Source organism: Rhinoderma darwinii, chromosome 10 (genome assembly GCF_050947455.1).
Source record: "Rhinoderma darwinii isolate aRhiDar2 chromosome 10, aRhiDar2.hap1, whole genome shotgun sequence".
Classification (NCBI taxonomy): Eukaryota; Metazoa; Chordata; class Amphibia; order Anura; family Rhinodermatidae; genus Rhinoderma; species Rhinoderma darwinii.
The window spans coordinates 94,897,328-94,918,749 of NC_134696.1; the positions used below are offsets into that span (position 1 = coordinate 94,897,328).

The window sequence follows — 21,422 nt, forward strand, 5'->3', positions numbered from 1 at the left end:
TACATACCGAGCACAGGACCTTTAAGCTGCAGAAGTCATCAGCGGTTATACAGCAGCATATTGTCACAGACGGGTATAATACATCACTGGGTATAATAAGGCTGCAGCTATGATCGTGGAGCACATCCAGAGGGCCAGCAGACGAGAACAAGTGAGAAACATGAACAGATCAGCGGCATCTTTCTGTCCGGGTGAAATGTCATCAAGATAAGAGATGTTTTCAGAATAAACTATGCCATAAGACGGCACGTGCCACGCCTGACAACTACGCAGCTGCTGTATAAGAAAGGCAGAGGAACCCGCTGAGGAGGAAAATCAGGGAGTACTCCAACTTTATGACAAAAGATGAAGAAAAGCCCTGGAGATCGTCATTATATCCAAAAATATTATAGAAAGCCCATCGCAGGATAATGCTGAGGTCAACTAAACCAGGATGAAGCTATAAAGAAGGTGGTCACCCAGCTTTTCTGAACCCCTGAATGGTAAACTGACATCTTATGCAGCAATACGGCAGTGTGAGAGGTGAAGTCACAAAATAAAAGAGCTTTGCCATTCAGGAGTCCGGGTGACAAACCCGAGGGAGCTGTAAAGGTGGCCATATAAGTGGTCATTAACATTTTCCAGACACATACATAATTCATAAAGCTTGAGAATTAAATTTTTAGCAGAGGACGACTCAAGGGGGAGGGGGCACCCTGGAACCCGTCCGTGGGGGGGAGAGGGCACCCTGGAACCCGTCCGTGGGGGGGAGAGGGCACCCTGGAACCCGTCCGTGGGGGGGAGAGGGCACCCTGGAACCCGTCCGTGGGGGGAGAGGGCACCCTGGAACCCGTCCGTGGGGGGAGAGGGCACCCTGGAACCCGTCCGTGGGGGGAGAGGGCACCCTTGCATCGACTAAGGGGGCAATCCAGCATCGTTGTGAGGCATGGTCAGTTTTTGAGGGAATGGCTTGTGGATCATACATTTTCCGTGGCCCATTATGATCAGGATTTTGGATATGTCTATTGGACAGGCACCAGTAATTGCTTGTGTGACCCTCTGCAGTGCCGGTCTGTCTACCTGCTCCATTAACCCATGAAGAGTGAGTGTTTCCCGTGTCGTATCCGCGGAGCCGCGCTCTCTTTAGCCGTTATTAGGAAAAGATGAAGTTCAACTCTCCGTCCCGGGAAAATCAATAAAGACCGAGGGATAATTTGCAGGGTCCACGCCCCGCCAGTCAAGATGAAGCCTCCCTGTAAGCAGTGCACACGGTTCTCCTACGAGCGCACATTTCCCCTGTAAGAAGCTTTTTAGAGCATCCGTCACATGAAGCGCGGCATAAACAAACAAGCGCTGACGATCTGGAGCCGAATCAGAGCGGAGAGAAGACAGAGCCGCCGAGCGAGACCCAAACTCTGCTGTAATTGTATTTGCTTTTCATTTTACCAGATAAACTTTGTGTTCGTTCTTTGTTTAGTGTAAAACAAACATTTTATTAGAAATCATTTTATTTTTTTTCGAACAGGCAGATTTGGGAAGACAAGAGCAGACGCTGGCGGGGCGACCGCAGGAATAAACCTCTCGGCTGCAATGTCCTTGGACGGGAAAAGTGAAAGTTAAATAAAAAATGTAGCGGTTTACTGATCTGACGAACGACCAAGGTCACAAAATAACAAAAAATAAAAAAGGTCAAGGGTGTATATACCATAGAGGCAGACCAGGCAGCTGCTCCGGGGCCCATGTACAGAGGGCACCAGCTCTGGTTCCCCCAATCCCGTTTGCTACTGGGTGGAGAGAATTTATGCCGGACGCACATTGACCGAGGAATTATATTCATCATAAACGAGGGGGTGAGGAATTGGCCCCAGGGTCATGAAAAGGGGGTGCAGGGGAAACCTGTGCTCTGTGGCCCTTCCTCTTCTATGTACGTCACTAGCCAGGGGCACAGCTAAGGGAGGTGGGCATGTAGCCTTGGGTGCCAGGAGAGGGCTCCAACAAGCATATGCGCTCTGGAAAGGGTTAAAACAATATTCCAGTGATGTCAAGGAGCCCAATATCATCTCTACAGGCCTGCAGGATACAGGGCCGAGGCAGCGGAATGATCCTTTACCCCAGAAGGAAAATCAAGCTACATCTCTAGGCTTGACCATTCAGGGCTCTAGGAAAGCTGGATGACAATCCCTACAGAAAGCGTCATGGGGGAGATATTGGAAATCACCCAGAAATTAAGAAATGGCTGAATGGGGTTCTGACAACTTTCTTTGTATTATTAGTTGCTACACTGCAGAGATAGCTATAGCCGTCCGATGTGGAACCACAAGTCCCAGCATGACCTGCCAGGCCCTAACTGGGAAGAGATGGCCATACAACCAGCATAGCCGGCAGTTTACCAGAACTGTTACTTTAAGAAAAATACATGCGCTGCCGCATAAGTGAGAACTGCCAGATTATCAGATATTCTGAATTATCGGACGTCCTCCCTTACACGGGACGGGTGATTGGCCCAAAATATAAACTGTTACCACAAAGTCTGCTGCAGTCACATTATTGGTCTTCTTCTGGTCAGGTGAAATTCCTCATTATATTGCAGTTCTGAAACAAGTGTCGGATTATCAGATCTTCTGGATTATTAGATGCCGGATTAAAGGAATTTTACTATATATAATAAAAATACTGCACTGACTCAGACGTCCATACAGACCAGTTATGTGTATAGTAGACAGTGTATGTGACCAGCTGGAAAATATGTAAAATAATGAATAGTAATAGAAATAAACCGCACATCTAATAAAGACAATAGTCACATCGGAGTGCGATTAACACAAATAACCCCCCCGCAGGCTATTATACTATTATAATGCTCCTTCATGATGTATAGTGCAGCTGCAGGTGAATTGTGTGATACACCCCCCCCCCCCCCACACACACACACACACACACACACACACACACACAGGTATGGAGCCTGCTGGTTATAGGACACTGTGCAAACACAGAATGATACATGACGTCACGTGAAAATAAACACCGCAACATCCAAAAGAAACGTAACACAAGGTAACGCAGTAGAAGCAAAGTACAAACCACACGCACAACGCACGATAACAATAACACAACACACAAATGTGTTCAGTGTTATATATGGAACGTCCTGACCACATCACACCGTGCTAAAGGATTAGCACACTCCTTTCCTGAAATACTCTGTGCTGCCGGGGTACCTGCCCTCTTCCATGATCATTATTCCCCTCCTCATATAACCACACACGCAGCCCTGTCTTCACTTCTATCAAGTGAGTGAGGATTAGCAGACTCCTGAAATACTCTGCACTGCTCTGGGACTTGCTCTTTCCACTCCCTAACACCCAGTCAGTGACCAAAATCCCTTCCGTATATTACAATCCCATCCCTGTGACTTTCAGCACTTCCATCATATAACCACATGACTGACCCCGAATCCTCACTCTCTTCTACTGAAATACTTAGTGCTGCTGGAAGACCCCACTTCTTACATACTCACAGTCTCTGATGTTCTACTTGCCACCATTCTCTCCTCACATCATGACTCTGCTCCTGTACCCACCAACATAGACATGATTATATCTTTCACTACCATGAATGGGATCAAAACACCCTTGTCCTGAAATACTCTGTGCAGCTGGAGACCCAACTCCTTCCACTTTCTGTAATCTCATAGTCCTTTCCCCTTCTTATGAACTTGTCCTGTATATCTTACTCGATCATAAAACTGGAAGCACCCAGAGCTGCATTACAGGAACTGCTTCTCTGTTAGGGGTGTATCTGGCAAAAAGCTTGCTGACTTGTTGCCAATGGCAACCAGCAGAATAGTGAGTGCAGCTCTGGAGTATAATACAGGATGTAACTCAGGATCAGTACAGGATAAGTAATGTAATATATGTACACAGTGACTCCACCAGCAGAATAGTGAGCGCAGCTCTGGAGTATAATACAGGATGTAACTCAGGATCAGTACAGGATAAGTAATGTTATATATGTACACAGTGACTCCACCAGCAGAATAGTGAGTGCAGCTCTAGAGTATAATACAGAATGTAACTCAGGATCAGTAATGTAATGTATGTACACAGTGACTCCACCAGCAGAATAGTGAGTGCAGCTCTGGAGTATAATACAGGATGTAATGCAGGATCAGTACAGGATAAGTAATGTAATGCATGTACACAGTGACTCCACCAGCAGAATAGTGAGTGCAGCTCTGGAGTATAATACAGGATGTAACTCAGGATCAGTACAGGATAAGTAATGTAATGGATGTACACAGTGACTCCACCAGCAGAATAGTGAGTGCAGCTCTGGAGTATAATACAGAATGTAACTCCGGATCAGTACAGGATAAGTAATGTAATGTATGTACACAGTGACTCCACCAGCAGAATAGTGAGTGCAGCTCTGGAGTATAATACAGGATATAACTCAGGATCAGTACAGGATAAGTAATGTAATGTATGTACAGAGTGACTCCACTAGCAGAATAGTGAGTGCAGCTCTGGAGTATAATACAGGATGTAACTCAGGATCAGTACAGGATAAGTAATGTAATATATGTACACAGTGACTCCACTAGCAGAATAGTGAGTGCAGCTCTGGAGTATAATACAGGATATAACTCAGGATCAGTACAGGATAAGTAATGTAATGTATGTACACAGTGACTGCACCAGCAGAATAGTGAGTGCAGCTCTGGAGTATAATTCAGGATGTAACTCAGGATCAGTATAGGATAAGTAATGTAATGTATGTACACAGTGACTCCACCAGCAGAATAGTGAGTGCAGCTCTGGAGTATAATACAGGATGTAATGCAGGATCAGTATAGGATAAGTAATGTAATGTATGTACACAGTGACTCCACCAGCAGAATAGTGAGTGCAGCTCTGGAGTATAATACAGGATATAACTCAGGATCAGTACAGGATAAGTAATGTAATGTATGTACACAGTGACTGCACCAGCAGAATAGTGAGTGCAGCTCTGGAGTATAATTCAGGATGTAACTCAGGATCAGTATAGGATAAGTAATGTAATGTATGTACACAGTGACTCCACCAGCAGAATAGTGAGTGCAGCTCTGGAGTATAATACCAGATGTAACTCAGGATCAGTACCGGAAAAATAATGTAATGTATGTGCACAGTGACCACCAGCAGAATAGTGAGTGCAGCTCAGGAGTATAATACAAGATGCAACTCAGGATCAGTACTGGATAAGTAATGTATGTACACAGTGACTCCACCAGAAGAATAGTGAGTGCAGCTCTGGAGTATAATACAGGATGTAACTCAGGATCAGTACAGGATAAGCAATGTAATGTATGTACACAGTGACTCCACCAGCAGAATAGTGAGTGCAGCTCTGGAGTATAATACAGGATGTAACTCAGGATCAGTAATGTGATCTAGTCATACTTACCGTGCTGTATTTTTCAAATGTGTAATTTGCCATATCAGAATCACCATCTGAAAGACACTCCAGGGTCACATCTTCACCCTCTAGTACAGGAGTCTGCGGCCCAGAGATGGTCAGTCTGGCATAAGCTGAAAGAAACACATAAGAATTAGACGCCTCTACTATACAGATAAATGCACCATTTAGTTGTAGAACAAATACTCCTCCTGCAATTTTAATATTTGGGGAACAGAAGAACCCCAGTAGGGTATTCCCAATTTTAGATTTTAGGTCTAAAATACAGTGCAGATTACTATTAAAATCTATCTTCATAGGGAACAGAGCTCCACTTTCCTGATACAGAGCTCTAAAACATTCACACAGTTCAAATGTATGCATTTTTTTTTACACAATGTTACACTTGTGTAAAATATTCTCAGCCATGCAACTTGCCCTAGGGCAGAATCTTTTTTTTTTGTGTTTTGTGTTGTACATGTGGGGAGGTGACTTTATTTTGGTCGAGCACTCCTCCCATTCTGCCCAAGCTGTTTCCTACCTCCCCCGAGTATATTCCGCAGGTTTAGGCCCGGGAGAGGGGTGTTTAGGTTGGGGACCCACTTAAAAGAGGTGGTCTTGACGTGGCAGGTGGGCTCACACATTCCATCTAAGGCCCTACGCACACGACCGTAGATCTAATCCGTAATTCATTTCTATGGCCGACGCACACGTTTCTGTATATTTACAGGAAGGCGTCAGACGTTAGAAAACCAGCGTAAAAAATAGGACATGTCCTATTTATTTATTTTACGGACCGAGCTCCTTTATAATGGGAATGGCCGCGGCCGAAACACGCAGCAAGCGTTCTGCCAGTAGGTCAAAATCCGCCACAAAATTCCTGAAGGAATTTTAAGGCAGATTTTTCCGCCTGCAAAAACTCTGTGTGAACAAGGCCTTAGTGTAGGTTAACACAGGACGGATAATACACTGCGTAAAAATCTGCAGCGTACTCATACCGGACCCCACAGGGAATTCTGGACAGAAAACCACACCAAAACGTGGAGCAGATTTTCGGACAGAATCTCTACTGCGGAAAAAGTGCAGCGATTCCGGAGCATAAATTGCCATTCTTCCGATTAAAAAAAAAACGCAATGCAGGTCAAGTTTCGAACGTTTTCTTAGTGCGTTTTTTTCACGGCGTGTGGATAACATTTGTTCAAATCTCATCCACTTTGCTGCTACATATTACGCTGCAGATTTTCCGCAATGAAATACGTTGCAGAAAATCCGGAGTGTTTACGATCTGTGTGGACGTTCCCTAGAGGGGCTTTCTGGAAATACAATATTGATGGCCCGTTCTTAGGATAGGACATCGATATCAGATTGGTGGCGGTCCGACTCCCAGCACATTGATTGACTGACAGCAAGAGCCACGTTCGATGTTTACCAGGCACAGCGCCATACATTTGGTAGTGGCTCTGCCTGGTATTGCAGCTCAGTCCCATTCACTTGCTATGGGCAACAACTCAGTTTTTCTATTGCATTAGTTCTAATACCCCCCCCCCCCCCACCCCCCCAGGGTATATTAAGCTGCAGAACTTTTCAGGAGATATAACATCACAGGCGTGTGTGCCGCGGAGTACAGTTGACGGGTGAAGATTGCTGTAGGATTAGTGGACCCCGTGACATCAATTGTCCTGACTGTGCTTTTATTTACAGCATTTGTATAGGATCTGTCGGGCCGGCGACCTTTTCATCCTGGCACTAATGACTCCTGACTGGCGCACTTTGCCAATACTTGTCAGTGGCGATGAAAGCGGCGGCTGTAGTCACCGGCCGCTCCACAGACAATATCAGTCACAGTGGGATCTTCTCATGTTCACGGTGACTTACATGCCCGGTAATTCTATCATCCCCGGAGGGGGCATCGTCCCTGCAGGATCTGAGACACCTTTGTAGATCAAGTGACGAGGCTTCGGAGATGAAATTAAACCGAACAGAACAAATCTAAAGTCTGCTCTTTGTAGGTGGAGGATTATCTCACCGGCCTTAAAGGAAACTTAGAACTAGAAGGCGCCATAAAGGAGCACTTCAAATAATGGTGAGCAAATCCTGGCCATCTGATAAGCCTTAAAGGGACAGTACCGCTAAACGGAGTATGGTCTCGTTAATATTGCGGAGTTCAGTTTGCTTCACACTAATTGTCGTACGGGATTCTACATGTTAACGCCAAGCTGCCACCTGATATTGGTCCGAACACTAATGCTACCGGTTTGTCCGGTTTAAGCAAAAAAAATATTCAAAAGTTATACAATTTTCCAATATAATTTCTGCATCAATTCCTCACAGTTTAAGATCTCTGCTTGCTGTCAATCATTGCTGCCAGGGAATACAAATCTATCCTTATCGTGTGATGGACACACAGGTGTAGGGCTCGTTACAGTATCATTATTAGAGTGGCGTCTCGTCAGGATACAGTCCCACGCAGTGGTGTCCGCATGCTGCCGAAACCACGCTCTCTTGAGGTGGCCAATGGGCACACGGTTTTACGGTCAAAATTGTGCGGCCCTTCATCACCGCATGGTTTCAGCCGCATGCAGACACGGCTATGCGGAACCGTACCCTTACAAGACACCGCTCTGATAGCGATACTGTAAAGAGCCATGAACCTGTGTGTCCGTCACATGACCAGGACAGATTCTTATCCCCTGGAAGTACACAATGAAAGTTCCTATTGAATGACAGCAAGCAAAGATCTTAAAAAGCATTGGACAGTCCCTCTGTGATAGAAGAGTCTACCGAAAATAAGCGGATGACAGGATGGCCTGCTGCTAAGGGTCCCGTTACACCAGCCAATATGGGCCGTGAAAACAAGCGCCGATCGAGAGAGATCTCGTTGATCGCCGCTCGTTTGCTCCTTTCACAAGGAAAGATGATCAGTAATTTATGGGGACAAGCGATCTCTACTATGATCGCTCGCCCCATACATTTCTATCATGTCGGCAGCACGTCTCCGTTTGCACAAGATGATGTGCTGCCGACCACGATAATATATTTCATGGTGCGTAAACGAGCTGATCAGCCAATGAATTAGTTTTCCCGTTCATCGGCGGATCATCGCCCTGTTCACACAGGGCAATGATCAGGAGCGAGCCTTCATATAAATGCTAGTTTGCCCGATTATTGGCCCGTGTAAAAAGGCCTTAAGACCTCCAGCGATCAGATTAAATCTGGAGGTGAACCTGAAAGCAAGTGCTTAATCTCCCTGCAGCGCCACTACAGGTGAATTAAAGAATTACACAATTCCCATTTAAATCAATAAATTGTTCATGTAAGTGTGGTGTCCTCCAAAGAGAGAGAACTTCTCTCTGCTATCCACTGTGACTTATTGATGCCAGTTCTATATAGGGACCCCCCCCCCCCCCCCTTCACACCTTTTATTAATGTAGAAATCCCTAAGGGGGATTTGAAAATGGGCTTTCTAAACCAGATAATTCCTTTAAAAGGAGTGGGTCACTTTCTAATGAAATTTCTACATCACTTACCCCTGTGCTTCATTTCAGAGCCCCCTGCTCCCCCGGAAACGGCTTAGTAAACAGTGGACGGCAGGATTATCCTGTCCATAGCTTACAAGATGGCGGCACTCAGGTGCAGCAGAGCAGGCAACCGGGGGGCAGCCACATGGGCTCCTCCATTTGTTTACAGTGTGGGCCGGCCTCATGGGGGCAGTATTGTAGTTTCAATCATCCTAGCGTGACTTACACCTCCATACAATAATGGGTTCCCCACTTTAGACAACTCTGACTAAAATCAGCCCCAGCCATTCCCCAGATTATAAAATCTGATTGTGGAGGGTCCATCCGCAGGACCCCCTATGATCAGTCAATCACTGAGGGTCCCTTTCAAATCAGCTTTATGTACATAAAACCAAATAACCCCTACAAAGCCGTTTTGTTCTGATTGCTGTCAGTGAATGGAAGCATTGAGGCTAAATACCAGTACAGACCTAATACTTCTCACAGCTGAGGATTCGTTACAATTGTATCCAGCTTTGATATCTCATTTTCATTAAGCAATGTCTGTACTAGGTAACTTTAGGTCAGGATGACGAGCTATTATTATAGGAGGAAACGAGCGCTTGTGATCAGCCGGACAGAGTCTTGCGTAAACAGGAAGACAAGATTTACACAGACATGAGATCACGCACTAAACACGGCACGCCCAGCCCGAGCGCAGAAGTAACCGGAGAAAATAGACACGAACTCCAGACAAGAGATCCATGGACTCGGCCTCATAGACGACCTTCCATGTCTGTTTAAAGGGACCCGGCACCCTTTACATTAGTTACATCTTACAGAACCCGCCAGCTAGGGGGCGCCATAACTGTCACTAAACGATCCTCTAAAGAGACTATCGATAATACAGCAGCTATTTATACCCCCCTTCTGTTAACCCTTTCAGCTGGGCTGGGGGTCGCACCTTCCAGTGACAACTACTATAGGTGGCACATGTCGTCAGCTTAGCAGTTGTCACTTTTTAACGCGCGTCTCCCCAGGATTGTCACCCTGATCTAGGGCTGGGCGATTAATCAAATCAATTAGATTAATTGGCCCTTAAGGACGCTCACAATTCTGTTTTTTAACCTGAATTGTTAAATCGATTCTTTAGTGGCGCCGTGCAGAAGTAAGAAGCTCCGCCTTCTCGTCACTTCCTGGTGCGCCCCGTTCTGTTCCTGTTTTCTCCCGGAGCTGCTGTTCTGTACTGAACAAAATTATACAGTATGGAACGGCAGTTCCGCGGGGAAGCAGGGACTCCTCGTATATAGCGATACCACCCTGCTGTACATTGCACCATCACCCCCCCTTGCCGGTCGCACCACACACACACACAACCCCCCCCATTCTGGATTTCACCACCCCCCCCCCCCCCCCCCATTCTGGATTGCACCACAGTAGCTCCCACTAGGAGCTGAACCCCCGGCCAAAGTGTGGGCAACCTCTGGCTGGGGGTTCAGCTCTTAGGGTCAGCTACAGTGACGATATCTACAAGGGAGTCAGACAAATCCACCTGATCCAAATCGGATGCATAGTTCTGCTCCGTTCTTGTGCCGCTGCTTATGACAGGTCGCCAGGCTGGTCCTCTTATTTTAGGGTATCTATAGATGCTCTTATAAAATGAACGAGTGCCCCCACTAAATAGCCCTCAGTCGTATTAATGGGGTAGAAGCGCAACATACGTTATTACTGAGCCCTCGCGACCAATCAGAAGCCTCCGAGGAGCTCACGTATCCAGATGAGAAGACTTGTTATACTTAAGGGGCCGCGGGGATATGGAATAAAGGACAAACATGGGCTAAACGCGGGTCGAAACGGATGATTTTGAATGTTTTGGTTTTTCAATAGACATTCTAGCACAAACGACCGGTGACCAACTAATACCGAGAGCGCGGCTGGACGAGCGAGGAGTTGAGCCGCACGTGTCTTGTGGCTGGTTTAGACTTTCTATTTGCTCCAATACTTAGTGCCCGGACCCGCAGGTGTGGAGAATATTTGCTTCACATGACAAGATACATACATATATTTCTACAACGTTTCAGTCCCGCAATAGGACCCTTCTCATGAATGCTTTAGGAAGGTCCTATTATTGAAGGACTGAAACGTTGCATTGTATGATGTTGGTTGAATAAATCACCGTTTCTTTCTACATTCCGCTGGAGCGCTGCAGGACTTTCTTGTTCTAGATTATACAGTCCATGGATCAGGACTACTTGCTTGGCACCCATTCATTTTCTTCACTGTGAGTGCTGCTGCTTTTTATTTGCCTACATATATTTCTATGGATACACCCCAAGACCATAAACAAGATGTAAATATACAGGTAGTACCCTCCAGCGGTGTAACTAGAGTGGCTGGCAGGAAGGGGGCGCCATAAAGCCACTCACCCTTGGCCAGGGTATTTAGATCAGTCCTAGGGCAGCAAACCTAAAGAGTAACTAAACTTTTATAAAACTTCTGACATGTCAGAAGTTTTGATTGGTGGGGGTCCGAGCAGTGAGACCCCCACGGATCACTAAAACAAAGCGGCAGAAGCCCTCTGAGCGAGCACTGTGCGGCTTCGCTTCTGATTGGCTTTCCTCGGAGCGGCGTATAGACTGTCTATCGAGCCCGTACACCGCTCCGAGGAAGGCCAATCAGAAACTAACAGGCACATCGCTCACCTGAGCGTTTCGTTTTAGCGATCGGTGGGCGTCTCCGTGGTCGGACCCCCACAGAACAGAACTTCTGACATGTATAATGTTTTTTGAACGTTTAGTTACCCTTTAAAGAGAATCTGCACTTAGAGACATCATAAGTTTTGATCGATGGGGGTCCGAGTGCCGAGACACCCGCCGTCGCTGAAACGAAGGGACAGGAGCGCTCAACATCTTCAGCTGTGATCGGCGCTCCTTGTCAAGCTGAAGACGGCTCACGTAACTTATGAACTTCAGCCTAACGAGGAGCGCCGATCACAGCTCAAGACGCGGAGCGCCGATCACAGCTCAAGACGCGGAGCGCCGATCACAGCTCAAGACGCGGAGCGCCGATCACAACTCAAGACGCGGAGCGCTGCCTTCTTTTCAGCAATGGTGAGGGTCTCAACACCCATACCCCCACCGATCAAAACTTCTGATATCAACATCAAAATGGGTACAAAAATATGCCCGCATTACGTCCGTAAATCCGGAGCAATACGACGCGAACTATCACATTTGTGTCACGGGCCCCACATATAACTACATCGGATGCGTGCGGTTTTACAATGCTCATTTTGCAAGTAAAACGGCGTCCGCGGCCTCTACGGCGATTTAACCCATCACGATTATATTTTGTGACCGCGTTAGATCACCGTGCGACCTCACACGCGATCGCCGCTGATATATTATTTCCTACAACCCCCTATTGGCTGAAAGACCCATTTTTAGATTTTTTTTGCCCAAACATTAACCCTTTGTTGCTCACGAGATTGTATATAGGTGACGTTTACAGTCAATGATCATAATTCTCGATGGGCAGAAAGTTGTGAAACTCCCCAAAACCCCATTGAGCGACACAAAGTAGCAGCTTCGCCTCCACAGAAACAATGACATCCTTATAACACGATATAACGTCACTATCATGATATATAAAGTTAACTAAAAGTTTGAGTGCAGCTCCATCTCACCTCCAGGACTTGCCAGGGAGCAGACCAGGCCCAGGAAGGCCACACACACCGCGTATTTCATGTCGCTGCTGCTGTTTTTGTCGTCGTGCGATATCACTGGCAGCTCCCGGAACACGCAGGAAAGTACACAATGCCTCAAACAGACACTCCCTCAGGTACGAAGTGCAAAGCTCCTCCGACCAATAGGAGAGCAGCATTAACGGCGCGTCACTAGTAGCCAGGCAGAGCTCCCCAATACGTTTGGTGAGGGGGAGGGACACATGACCGGGAGACCGATATCTTCCAGATTCAGAACGATTGTCGCATTAAAAAAATATTCCCGATTAAAATATCGTTTACTGTATATGCATCACTGACACGAAGTTACCCGCGTTAAAGTGGCGAATTGCGGGCGACTTCCATGTTCCACTATGGAAAAGAATGTTGCAATTGACCTTGTAAAAATTGCTATTTTTTTTGTGACTTTTTGCACTCACATTACAACATTTTACAGGTAACTCAGTGCCACCGTGACGCACTATTTTAAAACTGTCCCGGCCATAGCAACCAATCAGAGCTCTGCTTTCATTTTCTAAACTCCTAAGGAAAAATGAAAGCTGAGCTCTGATTGGTTGCTACGGGTAACAAGGTTAGTTTTGATAAATGAGGCCTAGTGTTTCCCAATACATAGTGGAACATTGAAGATATGTTCACACTCTGTGTTTTCAGGTGGATTTTGGGGCGCAAACCCCGAAATACGCCCGAGAAAACTGTAGCTGAACGGCTAGAAAAATCTGTGCATTGAATTCAATGGAAAAAACGTCATTTCGATCGTATGGGGGAGTTCACACAGAGTCTTTTGACAAGTTTTTGGACGCAGAAACCGCGTCGGAAAATGCACCAAAAAAACAGCCAATATTGCCTCCTATTGATTTCAATGGGAGGCGGAGAAGTTTTTTCCCGCGAAAAAGAAGCGACATGCCCTATCTTTGGGCATTTACGTCTCTGACCTCCCATTGACATCAATGGGAGGCAGAGAAAGTGTTTGTCGTGTGTTTTTTGCCCACGGCACTCAATGGCCGCGGGCGAAAACTGCCAGGAAAAACGCGGCAAACGGCGTGCAGGCAGGTCGAAATCTGATTTTTCTGCCTGCAAAAAAAACTGTGTGACCAGGGCCTAAAAAGAAGGAGCATGTCACTTCTTGAGCCGTTTTCGGAGCCGTTTTTCATTGTGTCAATGGCAAAACAGCTACAAAAACGGCTCAAAAAAACTTTTTCAGCTTCAAAAACACCTGAAAATCAGAGACCGTTTTCTCTGAAAACAGCTCCGTGTTACGGTCGCATGTTGTAACGCGGCCACATTCACAATAATTACTTGCGATGTCACATTGTGATCTTTATGTCGCGAGACCAAAGCTGCCATGTAGCCCTAGCCTAATCCTGTAATTTTAGGTTAGGCTAGCGCACACACAGGTCGCACAGGTCGCACGTCCAAAGATCTCTATGTCGCGCTGCATGCATCGCAGGCAATGAAAGTCCATGAGGTCGCTTTGCGACCTGCAATTTGGCGAGACCACGACATGAAGTGACACGATCACAAGAAGTCCAGCGGGTTTAGATTCCTTGTGACTGTGGTGTCACGGTTACAGCGACTTTCGAATCGGAAAGCGAACACATTGATTACCCGCGATGCAGGCAGCGGGACACAGTGATCTCTGGCCATGCGACCTGTGTCGTAGCCAAAGGTGCCCTCTCTTGCACACGAGCGTTGTGCCACTCGGGCCGTTTTTGACGGCATCCGATTGACACCTTATAGTCTTTACGGACCCATTCACTTTAGCGGGTGAATCGGGTCCGTGAAAAATGGTCCTTCGTTTTGATAAATGGGGACCATTGAGCTCCTGGTACAATAAAACAGCTGTACCGACTTGTAGATCGGCGCAGTTTGCCAATTGACTGCAGGTAGAAGCACTTTCATTGTTAATGGCTGCACGGTTATGGAGCTAAATGGCGGTTTACCTCACGTACATTAACAACGAAAGTGCTTTTACCCGCAGCCAATTTTAAAGCTGTACCGATCTACAGGATTCAGCCGCATTGCGGGCGTACATCTGCCAGCAGAGATCTTGAAAGTGGAGAGAAATAGAAACAAAAAAACTGCACAACATTTCAGGATATGCCATCACGACTCATCGGTGGGTCTGACTGCCGGCATCCTCTGAATGAAGGGGCCACAGCGAGTGTACGGTATACGTCTATGAGCGCTGCACAACATTGTGAACTTAGCATAAAGCATCTTATTTTCTGCTCTCCAGTGGTCGCTTTTACCCGGCACGGCTGTCTGGCTCCACATCTTGCGCTGCGTACACAGATTATAGGGTACACAGAAATAATTCACCGTCATAAAGCGAGAAGTGAGACGGCAGACAGAAAACCGTAGTTACATTAATAGGAGACGTGGAAATAGTTTTCTGAGTCTGCTCAGCCACGCGGGGGAGCGGGGGGATGCTGCTGTATTACAGGAGTGTCGCGGCTTACCTATAAAGCGTCAAATAAACCAGAGGGGTCCTGAACTTAGAAAAAGAGCAGCCTGGAAATATCAGTTAATGGATAAATCATTGAAATGTTAATGACCGCAACACCCAGAACCGCCAGGTGAACTGCACTCTTAAAGGGCCAGGTGGACCCAGCACTTCCCTTGGAGGGGAACTTAATGGGTACCTGTATAATACACAGATGTTTCGGGGCCATCAAAACAAGAGCTGCTCTTTTTATTGTGTATTTGTCTCTTTGTTCTGCTAATTGATGTGGGACCTAGAGACCCCTACCCTTATTATCTTCTAAAAGGACGGCGATCACCCCTTAAAAGTGTTCTTCAGTTACAGTATATTCAAAAATGAATACGCCATAAATGCTTGTTAGGCGCCACTTTCACATCTGGGACCCTCATATATTAGAAGTACCTGTGGTTACGTGACCCCCATTCGCTGTCTCTCACCTTTGGGACCCTCACCTATTGGAAGAACCTATGGTTACGTGACCTCTATTTGCTTGCTGTCACCTCTAGGACCCTTACCTATAGGATGAACCTGTGGTCGCATGACCCCCATTTGCTGGCTCTCACCTCTGGGGACCCTCACCTATCGGAAGAACTTGTAGTTACGTGACCACCATTCGCTGATTCAAGAAGTCTGCATGTGGCGATCTCTTCATTGACTTCTATACAGAGAGCGGCCAGCCTGAATTGGCGGTCACAAAACCCCCGTTCTCCCGATAGGTAAGGGTCCCAGAGGTGGGACCTTCATCTTTGAATTATTTATGGAATATCTAGAGGATAAGCCATCAATGATTATGATGGGAATACCCCTTTAAGTAATTCTCTTATGTATTCTGAACAGTTGGTCCATAGTTGATTTACACAAGTATCCTGTGTTATCCGTCTAAGAAAAAAGCATGATGACTGTATCACAATGACTCCGCATTATGGCCTAGGGCAGCTGATACAGTAAAGTTGGGGAATTTTCCAGAAGTGAAAATGAAAGTGTGTATTTCTGTGAAATGTGATCAGTTTGTATATTCAGATCCATTTATAGCCAGTGAAATGCCCTAAATAATACGGATCATCCGGAGGGAGATGGAGATAGTCGTATATTAAAAATACATTCTTAAAACAATAAATTGTAATCTGTGTTTATCAAACTCTCAAATTTGTATTCTACAAAATATTTAGGATGAAATGATAAAATTCTCACTGCCTGCAGCCACCACTAGGTGGAGCTTACTTGACATGTATATATACAGCTTTGTCTTCAGTAAGCTCCTAAGATCCCTCTAGTGGTGGCTGCAGGAAGCCAGAATTGTATCATTTATCATTTAACTTTATGTCTATGCTGGATATTTGGAGCTCTGTATCAGAAAAACAGAGCTCCAACCCCTATAAAGATATATTATGAAATTAATCAGCACGACATTTTGGACATATGTAAAAAATAAAGAAAAAAATTTGAGTATTGAGTTGGGGACATTAGGGCAGGTCATTATAAACTGGAGTGTGAGTAGAATTATGAGCACCCTTAAATTGTCTATGAGGTTGTAGCCCATCTATGCAACATAACTATTTTTAGATATAGATGTGTCCAATGCTCCTAGCATCTTTCCTCCACCAGACCTCCAATCTGGTAAAAAAAAAAAAAACAACATGGACAGGTGTGGCGCTGTTTTTAGAAGAAAGAAGTCATGTTTTTCGAAACCTGGACACCGCATTTAAGCTCAGCCCATATTTGCCTATTAACATTGGTAGAGCAGTCCTAGCTAAAACACGCAGAAGAGTGTTATCATATAATAAATGGGATCTTCTACTTCTGAGTGTAGTATTTATAGGAAAGCTCTAAAATATTACACATTTTTTGTGCTTATATACCCAGGCGCCTATCAAGAAGCCTCCGAACAAGATGCTAGGAATATTTTTCACACAAAAAAAAACTAAATTACCGTTTTCTGTCTCCCTAACGATCTCTGTTTAGTGCTTGCCATTAATTTTTAGGCAGGGAACATACAAAGGCTTTGTAGATTTGTAGCCCAGAACCCGCTCTGGCAGTGATAAAAATGACAGTGGTTCCTGTTTAAATGGTTAATGGTAACCAAGTCTAAACCAATTATAAGTGTCCATTATATCACATGCCTGCAGACAAGCTGTTTTATATCGTGACACTATGGACTCATTACAATTCCCCGATGTAATATGTATAAAAATTAGCTTCAAACCATGCAAAGTTTGCACATTTGGAAAGTTTTATTTTTAATTTACCCAACTTTGACATCAAGTGGTGTCTGTAGCAGCCATATAAACAAGTCAGAATCTAGGTTATGAATTAAGCAGCTCTCACTTCCCCTCTCACAGCAGGAAATCCCAGCACAAATTAGCATCTGGATTAGGCCCTGTGCCCATCACGTTTGGGATGTACGTTTAACTTGTGTGCCAAGAAAGCACCCGGCGTACACGCCGCCGTCCATAGGGCTCGATTAGCTAAACATAGGCCAAAAGTGTATTTTTTGCCTCCATCGAGCTGGAAAATGTAGGTATACTGTTTTGGTTTTTTTTAAAGTTGAGGAAGCCATAATAGCCTTGGGTGATTGATGCCTAACAGTGGCAATTGTCATTCCGACTATAATCCGTTTAACGTCTACGTCAAGAAAAGGTAATCAGAAATCATGACGTACAGTATACGTTAAACATATCCCAAATATAGTCTATGGCCATTGTTAAGTATCTGTCACAGCCTAAATTTAACGTATAACGTTTAACGTACATTAAATGTAGGCCAAAAACGTGATGTGAATGGGGCCTTAAGCAGCTCTCACTTTCCTTCTCTCAGCAGGAAATCCCAGCACACATCATCATCTGAATTAGATCTTTGGGCATTCTGGTAGTTGTAGTTTCAGCTGGAAAGCCATAGATTTTTTTTCTTTCTGGGTACTCCAAACTGCTAAAGTTGAAGACAGTTGACTGGTTTGCAGGGCAATGGTGGGGTATTTTTAATGCCCCACAGGCCTGATTGTATATTAACATAATTACAGATGGTAAAAAGTCTGATAATAAGGCCGAATTCAGACATTGGTGTGACGGCCGTTAAAACAACGGCCATCACACAGACGCAAGTATTTTCATGGGGCTGTTCACACGGGCGTTGTGGAACAGGTCCTATTTTTTTCAGTTTTCACGGATCCCTCAATAGACTCAAGTCTATGGGGGATCTGTGAAAACGGGACCCGCACAAGTTCAACTCAGACATGAAAAACGGCGGTTTTTCACGTCAGAGTTTGCACTTGTTCAGGTGAATCTGGCCCCATTTTGGGGATTGATATTTAAGCAATTTATTATTATTTTCTGGTTTCCCTTAAGTTAAGTTTAGGCTTAAAGAGTTTAGACAAACTGTTTGTTAGTAGAGTACTCCAATGATAGGCTGTTCACAGAGTGTCCTACTACTGGGACCCCCAGCAATCAGAGGTAATATGGTAATATTGAACCTGTGTTCAATTTCCCTGCAGCGCCACCACAGGTGAAAAGAAGCATTACACAGTTCCCATTAAAATCAATGTGCTGTCCACATAACGTATGAACATGCAGGTCCTCCAGATTAAGAGACACTATTTGTAGCTGCTCTCTTTGGGTAATTGATGAGGGTCCTGAATTAGGGACCCCTGCATTAACTCTAAATGCAGCAGTGTAGTAAAGCAAACCCTAAAATCTGCACTAATCACAGTGGTAAAGAATTGTCGGAAGTTGTCAGCACTGCTTTAGGAGTAGAGCTCCCTGTTGCCCGCGCCCTTCTTTTCACATCTATACCAAACGCTAGATATTGTTGATTTTTACAGACTTTAATATTGCGGGAAGATTATGTCTGTAATATAACATCATCCACAGACTCTACATTCAAGTTCCTCCGGTAATCCCTGTTTTATGAAGAGCTTGTGTCTGCCTATTCACATTTCGGGTGATTCCCAGTGTAGTATATTTAAGGTTCAGCGCTTGCTATAGTTTTATTAGTTCTGAGCAGGATTCATTATCCTTTTTGCTCTTATGAAAAAAATAAAATTGCGGTCACCTCCAGATTGCTCGCCAGGCACTACGGTGGGAGCCCTGATTGATGCGGAATAGAAGAGCGGGCACTGCTTAATTCTTAATGTGAAGCAGGCAGGATGGAGACTGCATAATAAATGAGCACTATATAATACATAACAGTATATAATATAATACAAAGGTGATAAAAGCTTTAAAAAGGTAATGAACGCGTGAAATCTAATCGTGAATCAAGCCGCAGCGAATAAAGTGGAAAGCCATTTTGATTAAGTGGTGAACGATCGGACGCTAAAAAGGTTAATTAAAACAAGTAAAATGAACAAAAACGACAAACACAAGAAATGGAGAATAACCGTAATAAGAAAAATCTTAAAAAAAAGTCGTAATAAGATAAAAATATCAAAAATAAGTCGTAATAAAGTATATGTATTATCTTAATTCAGTGCGAGCAGCCGGCGGTTCTTAAGCCTATTTACTGTGTAATGAAAAGTTATACAATCTTACTATATACTTTCTGAATTAATTTCTCACTGTTTTCAAGATCTCTGCTTGCTGTCATTTAATAGGAGCCTTCATTGTTTACTTCCAGTGAATAAAAATCTGTCCTAGTCATGTGATGGACACAGGTGCTCAACTTGTTACAGTAAGACCATGTTCACACTGCAGGCACACTGAATGTTAGCGGATTTTATAATAAATGTTCTGCAACTTTCTAATATACTTTGCGTTTCAATTTCTTATCATTATCAAGATCTCTACTTGCTGCCAGTGAATGGGAACATTTTTGTTTATATCCAGAGGCGGAAAACCTGCACAAACCTAAAACTTCCAACAGCTGAGTGATTGCTACAATTGTATTCGGTCTAGACATTCTTCTATGAGCTTTACAGTCTCCAGGCTGATACATTTTACCTGCACTGATACATTGAGACAAACCCCCAGGACAGGAAAGAGATTTGTACAGTTTACAGAGGAAAGTTGCAGAACTTTTCATTATACGATTTTAAAGCTTTATTTACATAAAAGCAGAAAACCAGCACTTCCCTTTCCGGTAGGAACCTATAGCTCTGTTTATCCTAATCTTCGTGGTTCATGTAAAGAATTTCATACGTATATTTGCATAGATAGGGAGGGGGATGTCACTCATAGTCTCATGTTCAAGTTTCTAGTGACAATCCATATGGTGGCAAATCACCTAGTGGATTAAAAGAGGGGCTCAATGCTTGTGTGCACCCACAATGCACTGCACTAAACCCATATATGCCTTGCCTGGCTGCCTCAACTATATATCCCCCTGATCAGAGGGGCTGTGAAATTAATTTAGTGGTACATAGCCTCCACAGCACTGCAGATCTTGGAGAAGAAGAAGAAAGAAAAGAAGAAGGAGGGAAGGAAGGAAGGAAGAAGAAGAAAGAAGAAGAAAGAAGAAGAATGAAGAAAGAAGAAGAATGAAGAAAGAAGAAGAATGAAGAAAGAAGAAGAATGAAGAAAGAAGAAGAATGAAGAAAGAAGGAAGAAGGAAGAAAGGGGGAAGAAGAAGAATGTAGGAGGGAAGGAAGGAAGAAGGAAAGAAAGAAAGAAAGAAAGAAGGAAAGAAAGAAAGAAAGAAAGAAGAAAGAAAGAAAGAAAGAAAAGGAAGGAAGAAGAAGGAAGGAAGAAGGAAGAAGAAGAAGAAAGAAGGAAGAACGAACGAGGGAAGAAGAAAGAAGGAAGAACAAAGAAGAAAGTAGGAAGGAAGAAAGAAAGAAGTAGAAGTAGGAAGAAAGAAGTAGGAAGGAAGAAGTAGGAAGGAAGAAAGAAGTAGAAGTAGGAAGAAAGACAGAAAGAAGTAGGAAGAAAGACAGAAAGAAAGAAAGAAGGAAGAAAAAATAAGAAAGAAAGAAGAACGAAGAAGAAAGTAGGTAGGAAGGAAGAAAGTAGAAAGAGTGAAGAAAGAAAGAAAGAAAGACAGAAAGAAAGAAAGAGAAAGAAAGAAAGAAAGAAAGAGAAAGAAAGAAAGAAAGAAAGAAAGAAAGAAAGAAAGAAAGAAAGAAAGAAAGAAAGAAAGAAAGAAAGAAAGAAAGAAAGAAAGAAGTTCTGCACAAAGATGCCCGTCCCCCAGGCTCAGATTTTGGAATTAGAAACCTGTGCTTGAAGGAGGAACAGTTTGGTGCCCACTTCCTGCACCACTCTGGACCCATAGCAGTGCCCTGACTTGTCTTTATATCAGGTTCTTGGGGACAATCTTTAGACGCCACACAATATCTATCTGAAGAATGTGC

The 21,422-nt window shown here is 44.4% G+C and overlaps 1 protein-coding gene across 1 annotated transcript in view; it reads right to left on the minus strand.

Moving 5' to 3' along the window:
• Window positions 1-21,422, minus strand: part of LOC142662240 (basal cell adhesion molecule-like) — a 135,175-nt gene that overhangs the window by 16,840 nt on the left and 96,913 nt on the right. The window contains exon 3 of the mRNA XM_075840361.1: window positions 5,431-5,555. Within this exon, the coding sequence (XP_075696476.1) occupies window positions 5,431-5,555 (125 nt within the window). The remainder of the gene's footprint in view (window positions 1-5,430; window positions 5,556-21,422) is intronic.